The sequence below is a fragment of the Mesoplodon densirostris genome, chromosome 7, assembly GCF_025265405.1.
Source record: "Mesoplodon densirostris isolate mMesDen1 chromosome 7, mMesDen1 primary haplotype, whole genome shotgun sequence".
NCBI lineage: Eukaryota > Metazoa > Chordata > Mammalia > Artiodactyla > Ziphiidae > Mesoplodon > Mesoplodon densirostris.
In genome coordinates, this window is record NC_082667.1 from 107341405 (window position 1) to 107354828 (window position 13424).

Below are 13424 nucleotides of genomic sequence, written 5' to 3' on the forward strand. Positions count from 1 at the left end.
GATTATCTACAGGGGGAAAACCAAAGGCAAGGGGGATAAACAATGACAAATATGAGTGGTTACCCCACAGGGTTTGGTAAAAATCAGCAATTTCTGCTTAAGAAGAATAATTTCCCCCCAAATCGTAATTCTCACTGGCCCGCTGTGAGTAGGAAGGATGTACAAACAAATCCTCAACACTCACTTAACATTAACAGCTAGCTGGAATGCGTCCTCTAGCCAATCCAGGAGCTTGTGTGTGAATTCACTCACATCTTGCTGTAACAGACGCACAAATTGCATGAGTTAGACCCAACAGTATACTTAGGGAAATGAAAATTTGCCCTTATCCCACCAATGATTAAGATTCTATTACTACAAAGGATTTCTTTTTCAGGTCCAAGTATCGTGAAGATACAAGGAACATTGGAATGCAGCTGCTGCAGACAACACACAAGACCCATTGGGCGATTTCTGATTAGGAGGAAATGGGAACACTACCCCTTCCAGCCACATCTATTTGTAACAAACTAACAAACAAAATCTTCCAGTTAGGCCTTTAAAAAGAGGTCCAAAGGACAGACTGAAGTCCTCTAGAACAATATGAGATCTGAATGGAGAAAGGAAACATTTATGAAATGTTTTGAGAATTTTGTAGAACTGCAGGACCTTTAGACAAATAGAGAAAAAAAGTAATTTTATGAAGAAGAAGCTGCTCTAATAGTGATAGCTTTGATCTGAATAGGAGGTAGGGAAAGGAACGTTCTAGAGTCTAGAAGAGAAAGACTGCTCAGGAAAGCTACTGAACTCAGGTTTAGATTGTTTTAAAAATAGGATTTCTGGGCTTCCCTGGTGGCGCAGTGGTTGAGAGTCCGCCTGCTGATGCAGGGGACACAGGTTCGTGCCCTGGTCCGGGAAGACCCCACATGCTGCGAAGCGGCTAGGCCCGTGAGCCATGGCCGCTGAGCCTGTGCGTCCGGAGTCTGTGCTCCGCAACGGGAGAGGTCACAGCAGTGAGAGGCCCGTGTACCGCAAAAAAAAAAAAAAAAAAAAAAAAAAAGGATTTCTATTTGGGCCATCCCAAGACAAAGGTGCAGATAAAGGACAGACTTTCCTTTTCTTGGTGACCCTCTGCCATGATTTACTGAGATATTTTCCAATCTCCTCCTTTCTATTTCAACAGCCCCTGGAAAATTCTATTCTTTCTACTATTTTTTCTTCTTTCCTTTAAAACAGCCAGCCTCCCCCACACAACACGTACATGCACACACATTTTCTTTTACTTGTTCCTTAGGCATTACAAAGGGCAAAAGCAGGCACCCGGAGTCCTGCATAGTCACGTTCATAGCTTATTACACAGCTGAAACAAGGCAACATCACAGTAGTAGTTAACAAGGCATCACTGCAAACTCCAGAGTCGAGGGAAAGAACGAGGACTATGGGCTTCCTGTACCTGCTGCTCCTCAGGCGATCGGAATGCTCCCTTTAAGAGGTCCAGGGCTGCTGAAGGGTCTACAAACTTGCGATTTGATCCCATCATCAGAGCAAACAAATACTGAAGCTCCTGCATAAACACGATATTTCTCTTTTCCTGCAGGAAAGATAGCGATGTGTACTCTTAAAACCTCATATTTGGAAAATTTGAACACATAAAGAAAAAAGTGGTCAACAATCTCTCCCTAATTTATATTTCCAAATTTCTAGACTGGAATCAGGTCTCAAACTGTTATAGGTACTCTGATAAAGTCTGTGTAGGGGACTGCCCTAAACTCGAGAATATCTATGTAGAAGCCAGAGAGAGAATAATGTCAGAAAGCAAAAGTGTTTATTTTCTAAAACCGCTGCCATCCCTCCTTTTGGGAAAGGCATCACCAAGGAAAATCCTGGGAAGGGTTAGATCTTAGCAGGAGGCTATATCCTTTGGCAAGAACGGACTAAAGGCTCTTCTAAGAAGGCCCAGGCCTCCCGGCATCAGGTCATCCACTCTGCATCCCTCAGCGCAAGTGACTAAAGGAGTCTGAAGAAGGCGCAAACAGACAGGGATTTCTAAATCTCCCACCCAGAGGCAGAAAAGCTGAGGCCATCAGGGTGATCTGCCACTTTCTTAGAATTTTATTCCTGCTTAACTTTACATTATTTCTTGTCACAAAGAAAGAAAAAGAGCCATTTGGAAATGAAAACAAATGCTGCACAAGCTAAAGAGCATCACAGTAACCAGCTTTAACCAAAATTAAAAGGCCTTTGGGAAGAATGGGACTAAACAACAGTGAAGATTCCCTGACACCAATTTACCGTGTGACTTGGACAATTTTCAAGTACGTTCTGTGGTAGGCTATAGCTGAGGACAAGTCTTCGGAATTCAGGCAATTGAAACAGAGACTGAAATAAAGAAATGGATTAATGGCCTTTCTTTCAAAATAACTTCAGCAAAAAAATAGTTTTTACCTTAAAAGTATGTATAACTGTCAACCTAGTAATTCTACTATGTCTAAGGAAATAATAATGGCTACACATAAAAATTTCGCTGAAAGAATGTTAATCCTTTTTAGGAAAAAACTAGAAAAAACCTAATGGCTAGCAGGAAAAGATTAAATAAACTATAGCACATCTGTATAACAGATTATTATATAGTCATTAAAATAATACTGTAGAAACCATGTTTTCATAAAAGGACAACTACACAGGAAAAATGAATGATCAGGAGCTACATGTATCAACATAGATGTATCTTGGAAACATTCTGTGTGAGAAAAAGGTGTAGAAAGATAGAGTATTATATTGTTCATAAGAAGTTTAATCGTATAAAACAACATGATACACTGTTTAGGGTTACATACACCTGTGGGTGTAGCTGTGTGAAGGGGGTGGTATGACGGGTGGTGGGTACAATGGGGACTCAATAGTACAGGGATTTGGAACATTTTTTTCTAAAGCTGGTGGTGAGTACAGTGGTGCTTACTATTCGCCACTCTTTTCCTTAAATACTGTATTTTAAGAAATTTTAACAGATATCTCTGGCTGGCAGCATTAGGGAAAGGAATTCCTTTTTACTGTTTGTAAATCATACATTTTTCCAACTATGAATATCTTTTGAAAGTTAATGTTTTAAAAAATCTCTTGTGTGGATATAACTCCTTATCCCAACATAATCCTCAGATGAAAAGCCCTCCAGCCCACAGACTGGAACTCTTGAAGCAGCATCCTGGGTGGACTATAAGCCTCCGACTTCCCCCACTCCACTACAAGCTCTACTGGGATTCAGCCAATAGGAGTGTACATCTGGACTGGAACCTTAAGTCAGGTTAGGATGTGATACCAAAGTTCTCTCTGGAGCCAGGGCTGGGATGCTCAGCTCTACAGGCAGCCCCATCTCTTCTCTTCCCACCTCCCATGTCTACCTAGCGCATCTCCATTCCTCCTGGTTTCATCCCTACTCAGCTGACTATCCCGTAACGTGTTCCAGCACTTCTGTTCTACCTTGAGAAAAATGGCTTTACGTTCTCAAGCCCCTTCACTCCACCTCCTCACCTTCACCAAAATCTGGCTTTTCCCCAAGATGCTATTATTCTTAAAAACTACGACAGTGTGAGCTAATGTTACTCATTTCCCAAACCAATATCAACTTGATCCTCCAACATCTGCTTCTTCTCCTGTAGTCTCTGTATCACTAATTACATCCTCCTCCTCCAGGCATCAAAGTTTAGAACTTCAGAATAATCGCTGACTCCTTTCCCTTTATCAACCATTTACATCCAGTAAGAAGTCCCTGGCACTCTGCCTCTGGGGCACTATTTTATTCATAACCACCTCCTCTCTATCAGTTCCTATCACCTGCTCTAATCAAACTCCCATCACTGCTCACCTGGATCACGGCACATCGTCTCCCTGCCTCTAGAACCTCCTCTGTACCAGCCCACTCTCCACACAGGTCCTTCTAACCATGTTTCTAATGTAACCAAAATAAAGCACCTGATTCACTGAAGACTGTCATATGGTGAGAGCTCTGCCATCCCAAGTCTGCCATCCTTACTAGGTGACTTTGGTCAGTACCCAATCCACAGGACATCCTGTCAGCTCTGCCCTGGGAATAAATCAAGATTCCAACCTCTTCTCTATTTCCATGGCTACCAGCCTGGTCCAGGGCAGCACGGCCTCTCAGTGATGACTGCAGCCGCCCCCTTCACAGGTCTCTCCACTTGTATCCGCGCCCTCTCCATTCTGCTCTCCTCACAGTGGCCAGAGGGAGCCTTTTAAAACTCGAGTCAGAGTCCATTACTCCTCTGCTCAGAACCCTCATGACTCCCCATCTCACTCAGAGCACAAGACAAGTTACCTCTCCAACCCCACCTCCAGTGATCCTTGCCTCTGCTCCCAGCATTCCAGCCACTCGGGACTCTGATGTCCTGTGAACACGCCAAGCTCACTCCTACCTTGTGGCCACTGTTTGGTGCTTTCCCTTCTACATGGAATGTTCTCCCCCGACAGCTGCCTGGCTCACTCCCTCGCCTGCTGCGTCCCGGGCCTCTGCTCTAATCTCATCCCCTCGCGCGGCCTATCCTAACACCATAGTTTATGTTGGAACATGCTCCCGTCCCTCCTGCAGCAACTCCAGTCTCCCTTACCCTGCTCTCTTTTCTATCACACTGACCAGAGTTTAACATACTATATAAACATCTATGTAGTTAACTAGTTAGTTTTTCAACTATTTATTGATTCCTATTTCAACTATTTATTTTCTATTTATTGTTCCTTGTCTGTCTTGCCTCACAAGAATCTAAATCCCTAAGGGCAAGGCTCTGTCTTGGTTCGGTTCACTTCTATATCTCAAGGGCTTAGAACAGTGCTAGGCACACAGCAGGAGTCCAATTCACATTTTCTCAGGGAACACAGGTACTTTTGTTCAGCTGAGGGACCCCCCGGCTCCCTGAGCATCTCACATCTCATGACCTATTCCTCCACTCCATCTCTACATACCCAGGATATGTCAATACCGGAAATACTGCCGCTTCTCAGATCACAAATTCAGAAAAACTTCCTCTTGAACCATAACCTGTCTTCTGGCTCGTTTATTCAATGACCCACAGGACACCTGTGCTTTGATGTCATCAGGAACCCAAGCAAACAGACCTCTTTCCTGCCCTCCCTTCCTGTCTTCATTTCTTCCTCTCCCCAGCTTTGATTCCATGGTCTCTACCCATCTTTCATTAAATTCTCAAACTGCTCTTTTTTTTTTTAAACAATCTCTTAGCTTTTAGTTATTTATATATTTATTTATTTGGTTGCACCAGGTCTTAGTTGCAGCATGCAGGCTCCTTAGTTATGGTATGCGAACTCCTAGTTGCAGCATGCCTGTGGGATCTAGTTCCCCAGACCAGGGATTGAACCCGCACCCCCTGCTTTGGGATCATGGAGTCTTATCCACTGCGCTGTGCCACCAGGGAAGTCCCTCAAACTGCTCTTTTGTCCTTTCATCATACCCAGCAAATCCTCCAACTTAAATGAATTTAATTTTCCACTTAAGCGTTTTGGAGAACTGCTAAGAGAAAAAGTCCCGATCAAACAGGACACGTGGATACCACTCTACATTTAAGGTCTACAACCTCAAGTAGACCTTCACGTTTTCAGAAATCCTACCATTGTATTCTGGTGCCAACTGGTTTCCCGCTGTTTACAACAATGATTTTAAACTTTCACTCCCTTTAAAACCTGATTCTGTCACTCTTCCACTCTGCCTCAAAAAATGGCTGCTTATTTCAGAGGAAAAAACGACTACTAGGAACTATTTCAACTTTAATTGGCAGTCATCATTTCCTCCTTGTCCTCTCCCCTGTTACCCTCTCGCCCTCTTGCTGTTGGAGGCCAAGCCCCCACCCCCCACGCCCTGCTCTCTGTCCTGTCCTCCCATGCTTTCTCAGAAGCCCTTCTCAGTCATCCCCTCCATAGGCTCGCTTCTTTCACCATCTCTCACAGGAGGGAAGTGAATCCAGGGAAGGGTCTCGGTCTCAATCTCAACCTCTCCCTCTCTCTCAAAAGGAAAGAACTGACTCCTGTCCCTCATTCCCCAGGACCTTCCTACATCCTATTCTCAATGCAGAGGCCAGTGAGCCTCTTAAAATGGAAGTAGGATCACAGCGCTTGTCTGCTCCAAACCTTCCAATACTTTCCCACCTCACATGATTCCTGAACCCTCATCATGACCCCAAGCTGCCCCCCTAGCCTCCACCACCTCCCTGCACTCACAGCCGTCTGCTCCCCCTCCTCGGTCACTCAGTTCCAGCCTTCTTCCTATTTCTCAGCTCTTGACCTGAGTCTCTGTACTTGCTATTCCCTGTCTGTAGTGTCCTCTATATAATTATATGAAACATTCTTCATGGAACTACATGGCTCATTCCCTCGCCTAAGTCAGGCCTCTACTCAGATGCCCACCTTAGCAGAAAGGCCATACCTAACCCCCCTATATAAACAGCACCCCTTCCCTCTCTAGCTGAACCCTTTCTAGCCCCTCTTGCCCTCATTCATTCATCTTTATAGCACTTATCGCCACCTGATATATATTTTGTTTCCTGTCGGTCCCACTCTTTTCCAAGTAAACTCCATGGGAGTGGGGGCTTTGTTTTATCCACTGCTGTTTCCCCAGTGCTAAAACAGTCCAGGCACAGAGTAAGCTGAAGGAACCCATGGATTTTATGTGTGGAAATGGAGGATTCCATTTTTGGCTAAGCAGCTGGGTTGGTGTCAAGTACTGTGAAGGAGAAGCTTGCAGGGCGGGATCAGGTGCTGCACTGCAGCCACGTGAAGTTTAAGAGGCAACACGCTCCCCACGGGAATTCATCCTCTAGCTTGGCTTTATCACCATCTACATGCTACTGATTCCCAGAACTACATCTGAAACCCAGATCTTTTTACTGAACAACAGATTCACATAGATAACTTCCTACACAGTATCTCCACGTGGACCCTCAAACTCAGCATGATTAAAACTAACTGAAATCCCCCGTTTAACACTCATGCAAATTATTCCTCCTCCGGTGTTAAATGGCACTATCGTCCACCTGGTACCTCAAGCTAGAAACCTTGCAGTCTTTCTCAGCCCCTCCTGCACATATCCCGACCTGGTTGCTTATCAAATCCTATAGATCTGATCTCCTAAATACCTCGTGAATGCTTTGACTCCTCCCTTCCATGGCTTATGCCACTTCTCTATTCCAGACCACCATCATTTCCTTCCTGCCTGGTCATTTATGATAGCCTCCCAAAGACTGATTTCTCCTTATTAGCTCTTGCTCTGCTGTAATACAGCATTCACCAAAACACCTCCTTAACCTCTTTACAACCACAGAAGATTGTGTTTTCAGTACTGACCAATTTAGACACAAGAGCATCTAGGTCCAAAACACAAGAAAGCAACCAAAACACAATAATGCCATGGGGAAAACCCTCCAGTTTTATTTATCTGTTTCCATTTTTTTAAAGCTATGTTTCTCACATTTCAGTTTAATAAATTACAAAATCGTTTCCAGAAGACACAGTTGTCTCTTAATACCATACCTGAATAACAGCACTAAACCAACACGTATTGCCAACATTTTTCAGCCCAACTGGCCAACCATCAACTCGCCTCCAGTCATTGGGATTGGGATTTTCTCCCCAGACTTCACAGCGTTTTCTCTTTGAGCGTTTAGTTTCTGCAGAGGTTGCCTCGTGCATCCTATATTGTGCCAACATATCACACATCAAAAAAGAAAAGAGTTAAACAACAATATACTATATGGAGAATGTAGGTAAGCTTTCACAGGTAACTCAAAATGCCAGATAAACTATTTACTGGGTAACCACTGGCTATATAATAACTATAAGGTTGCAACATAAGTGAAAAGGTTTAAACATCAAGTTGTTAATCCTGCCATAACAGAGATTATTACTAACAAGGGCCCTGATGGAACTGAGTTGAGACTCAAGACTATTTATGGCTACCATATTAAAAGTTTTACATTTCAACAATAGTGCCTTATCTCAGACCTTGACATTGAAAGAGGCAAGAGAGACACTCTGCTAAAGATAAGAGAGCCTCGAAATTGATTAGCACACAAACCATGGCCCTATGTTTCCCTGAAAGAAACAACTTGGCAGTATGAGGGGATAAACATGTCTGGAAACTGACCGGCCACCACTGGAACTGGATATCTGTGAACAATACCAGACAATCACCAAATCAGTACCAATTCAAAACATATATCCCCCTAGTCCTAGGGGAGCTGAGTGATAACTTTCATTTTCAATAGCCAACAACAAAACATTCAAAGTTTACAAAGGCTCAAAGTTAATACAGAGAATACATATTTATCAGTTATTTGCCTTAGACGGTTTTTCCCCACTAGCAAATGTGAACTACAAAACCTTGCAGACTTCTACTCAACTCAAAGACCACAGGCTGCAATAAGACCTTTATCATATTTAGCTTCTTCAAAAGTGAACCAAAGAGTAAGTAAGCGAATGTGAATTTAAATTTTCTCATAAAAGAAATTTCATTTAGGTGCAATTAAAGAAGCTTGGCAGAACTGTTTCACAGAGATACTGCCTTTGACCTACACACTAATGTGCAGAGCAAAGATTATAAATTAAATCAATAACCTGTTAAGATCTCTTCCATCAGCTTGAATTTTGGGGGACTCCAGCAGACTCAAAGCAATGGCGGCCTGAAGATCATCTTTGTTATCATGAGTAAGGTCTATTACTTCTGTAAGGTAAATAGAAATTTAATTAGTCTACATGCAGGAAACATTGCCTTTCTGTTTGTATTGTAGGAAAAAAGGTAAAAGCATTCACAAAATTAGATACACTCCCTAACTCTCAATACAATGGCTCATCTGTGTAAAAACAACTTTATTACTCTATGTTAGAGTCAAATGAATAACTTACAGCTACACTGTAACCTTATGATTAGCTAACAGTACAGTAATAACAAGCTGCTAAAATGCAATGAATCAAATACCCCCTTTTGCAGTCTTACTTCACAGAGTCAGAAATATATCCCATACCTGTAGGTTAAATAGTCTCTTTACTTATCATTGTAAAATATCAGCTAAAAGTTGAACATTCAAAGAATGGATATTTTCAATCTCACACAAACTACTCTAGAGAACAGAGGATATACTCCTCAACTCATTTTATGAAGTCAGCATAACACCTTGGTATATCACAAACCAATCAAGAAGAGTAAGAGAGAGGAAAAATGACAAACTCACGCATGATCACAGATGCAAAGAGCCTGAAGAAAAGCAAATAGAATCCTGCTAACACACCAAAAAAGATTATATGTTAAGACCAAGCTGAATTCACTGTAGGAATGAAATACTGAGTTAATGTTAGAAAACAGACCAGTAAAATCCACTATCTTAACAGTTAAAGGAAAAAATGATCATCTCAATAGATACAGAAAAAGTATTTTATAACATTCAACCTCCATTAAGGAATAAAAACTCCAAGCCAAGTAGGAAGAGAAAAGAATATTTTTAGACTGAGAAAGAATATCCATGGAAAGCCCACAGCAAACGTTACACTTAATCGTGAAATGTTACATGCATTTCCTTTAAAACCAAGACTAAGACAAAGATGTCTGTTGTTGAGGGCTTTTATTCACCATGGTTCTGAAAGTTCCAGGCAGTGTGATAACAAAATGAAATAAATTTAAAAAAACAATAAAGATTGCAAAATAAGAAACAAATCTGTCATAATTCACAGATAATGATCACCTACAAGGGAAATCCAAAATAATCTATGGAAAATAGTTATAATTAATAAGAGATGGTTAACACCATGGTAAAGCAATTATACTCCAATAAAGATGTAAAGAAAAAAATAAGAGATGGTTAGATAAAAGATCAATGAACAAAAGTTGAATGAATTTCTATATATGAGCAATGAAATACTTAATTTCTAAAGAAAAAAACCACAAAGAACACAAAACTAAAAATCAAGACCTTGTGCTACCGGCATAAGAACAAACATGGATCAATGGAAACGAGTGGGACTGAATTGACAGTCCAGGAATAAACCTCACAGTTATAGTCAACTGATTTTCAACACAGGTACCAAGACAATTCAATAGGGAAAGAGTGGCTTTTAATCCCTCCTTCACATCATTTACAAAAATGAACTCAAAGTGGATCAAGCCCTCAAGATAAGAGCAAAAACTACAAAACTCTTAGAAGTAAACAGGTATATCTTCATGACCTTGGATTAGACAATGGCATCTTCCAGATGACAATCAAAGCACAAGCAGTGAAAGAAAAGATTGGTAAATCTGACATTATCAAATAAAAATCTTTGGGCTTCAAAGGACACCATCAGGATAGTGAAAAGACAAAGTACAGAATGAAAGAAAAATTTTGCAAATCATGTATCTAGTAAGGAAGCTATATACAGAATACATAAACTGCTGCAACTGAATAATAAAGACAAACAGCCCAACTTTAAAAATAGGAAAAGAATTTCATTAGACATTTCTCCAAAGAAGATACACAAATGGCCAATAAGTACATGAAAAGATGCTCCACATCATTAGCCATTAAGGAAATGCAAATCAAAACCACAAGGAGAGGGGCTTCCCTGGTGGCGCAGTGGTTGAGAGTCCGCCTGCCGATGCAGGGGACACGGGTTCGTGCCCCGATCCCAGAAGATCCCACATGCCGCGGAGCGGCTGGGCCCGCGAGCCATGGCCGCGGAGCCTGTGTGTCCGGAGCCTGTGCTCCGCAACGGGAGAGGCCACAGCAGTGAGAGGCCCGCGTACAGCAAAAAAAAAAAAAAAAAAAAAAAAAACCACAAGGAGATTATCATTTCACACCCACTTGGATGGCTAAATAACAAGTGTTGGTGAAGATGTAGAGAAGTTAGAACGCTGTGTAGTGCTAGTGGGAATGTAAAATGGTGCAGCTGCTGTGGAAGTTAGAAGAATGGAGGCTGGCAGTTCTTCAAAAAGTTAAACGTAAAAAGTTTCATGACATTGATTTCTTGGATATGACACCAAAAGCACCGACAAACAAAAACAAAAATCAACAAATGGGACTAAATCAAACTTAAAACGTTTAAAGCATGAAAGGACACAATCAACAGAGTCAAAAGGCAACCTAGGGAATGGGAGAAAATATTTGCCAATCATGTATCTGATAAAGGGTTAATATCCAGAGTATATAAAGAACTGTTACAACCCAACAACAACAAAAAATCAACTAATCTGATTTTAAAATGGGCACAAGACTTGAAGAGACATTTCTCCAAAGATGATATAATATGGATAACAGACATATGAAAACATGCTCAATGTCACTAATCATCAGAGAAAATGCAAATTAAAACCACTATGTGATAATGCCTCACATCCATTAGAATGGCTATCAGAAAAACAAAAACCAGAAAATAACAAGTATTGGCGAGGATGCGGAGAAACTGGAACCCTTTTGCACTGTTGGCAGGATTATAAAATAGTGCAAATGCTATGGGAAACAGTGTGGAGGTTCCAGCACTTTTTAAAAAATTAAAAGTAGAACTACCATATCATCGAGCAATCTCACTTCAGGGAATACATCCAAAATGAAAAACCAGGGTCTCAAAGAGCTGTTTGCACATGCACGTTCAAATGGCACTATTCACAAAAGCCAAGAGGTGGAAGCAACCCAAATATCCATTGATGGATAAATGGATAAACAAAATTTGGTATATACATACAATGGAGTATTATTCAACCTTAAATAGGAAGGAAATGCTAATGTGCTACAATCTGAATGAACTTTGAAGACATTATGCTAAGTGAAATAAGCCAGCCACTAAAGAACAAATACTGTATGATTCCACTTATATAAGGTGCTTAGAGTAGTCAAAATCATAGAAAACAGAAAGTAGAATGGTGGTGTTGCTAGGAGCTGGGGGACGGGGTAATGGGGAGTTACTGTTTAATGGGTAGAGAGTTTCAGTCCTGCAAGACAAAAAAAGAGTTCTGGAGATGAATGGTGGTGATGGTTGCACAACGACATGAATGTACATAATACCACTGAACTTAAAGATGGTTATGATAGTAACTTTTACGTGATGTGTATTTTACCATAATAAAAAAAATTGAAAAGAAAAAAAAAAGGAAATCCTGTCACATGCCATTGCATGGATGAGCACTGAGGACATTATGTTAGGTGAAATAAGCTAGTCACAAAAAAATAAATCCTATATGATTCCACTTATATGAGGTATCTAAAGTACTCAAATTCACAGAAACAGAAAGTAGAAGGCTGTTACTGGGGCGGGGAGGGAGAAAAGGGTTGTTTAATGGGAACAAAGTTTCAGATTTATAAGATGAAAAAGTTCTAGAGATCTTTTATACAATAATGTGAATATACTTAACACTACTGAACTGTACACTTAAAAATGGTTAAAATGTGGGAGGTCCCTAGAGGTCCAGTGGTTAAGACTCTGCTTCCACTGCAGCGGGCAGGGTTCAATATCTGCTCAGGGAACTAAGACCCAGCATGCCACGTGGCGTGGCCAATAAATAAATAAATTAATTAATTAAAATTGATGCCCCCCCCAAAAAAATCCATGATGAAAAAAAATTTTTTTAAGATTAAAATGTAAATTTTATGTTAATGTGTTTTTAAACTACAATTTAAAAAAAGAATTCCAACTAATAAATTATGAAGTAATGATAGATAAAATATTACCATTTTGAAATATCCAATAAAATAAAGAATCTAAGCAATAATCACCAATGGTGGCTGGAAATACTATGTGGGGAATTTTATGATAAATTAATCAAACTAACAATCTGAACACACTAACGATTTTAACAACACACAAAGACGGGGACCAGACATTATTTGCTTCTTGATACGAGAAAATAGAAGAAATATACACAACACTACCTATGACTTTGTCATGCCAGATAAGCATCTAAATTAATAGGAAAGACAGAGGACATAAAAATCCATTAAAGGATACCACAGGAATGCAATCATGTGGTATCATGCAAATCCTGTCAAATAAAATCCTGAAACAAAGGACTTTATTTCTTCAAACATTAAACTGCAAGAAAAAAAGAGAGGGGGACTATATAAATAAAAGGGATCTTAAAAAACATTTCAAACATACTTTAATGTTTTCATTTTATGTGGATCATTATTCTCACAAACCAATTACAAACATATTGTTAGTGAGACAATCAGGGACATTTCTACACTGGTATTTGATGAGATTAAGAAATTGTTGTTAATTTTTAAGTGTGATAATATTGTTGCAGTTATGAAAAAAGAGTCCTCTTTTAGAATTTTTTTTAAGTTAAACACAGAATTGTTATATGACCTAGCAATTCCACTCCTAGGTATATATTCCAAAGAACTAAAAACAGATACTCAATGAAATAGAATGGAAAACACGAAAATCTGATATAACACAGAGCTAAT

At 40.3% G+C, this 13424-nt stretch overlaps 1 protein-coding gene across 9 annotated transcripts in view; it reads right to left on the bottom strand.

The window, feature by feature from the left end:
* The window catches only part of USP28 (ubiquitin specific peptidase 28), a 58481-nt gene that overhangs the window by 27239 nt on the left and 17818 nt on the right, over positions 1-13424 (bottom strand). For all 9 annotated transcript variants that reach the window (XM_060102754.1, XM_060102760.1, XM_060102758.1 and 6 more), the window contains 5 exons: positions 8611-8716; positions 7528-7687; positions 2272-2358; positions 1433-1570; positions 185-258 (listed from right to left, as the gene is read on the bottom strand). In XM_060102754.1, the coding sequence (XP_059958737.1) occupies positions 185-258; positions 1433-1570; positions 2272-2358; positions 7528-7687; positions 8611-8716 (565 nt within the window). The remainder of the gene's footprint in view (positions 1-184; positions 259-1432; positions 1571-2271; positions 2359-7527; positions 7688-8610; positions 8717-13424) is intronic.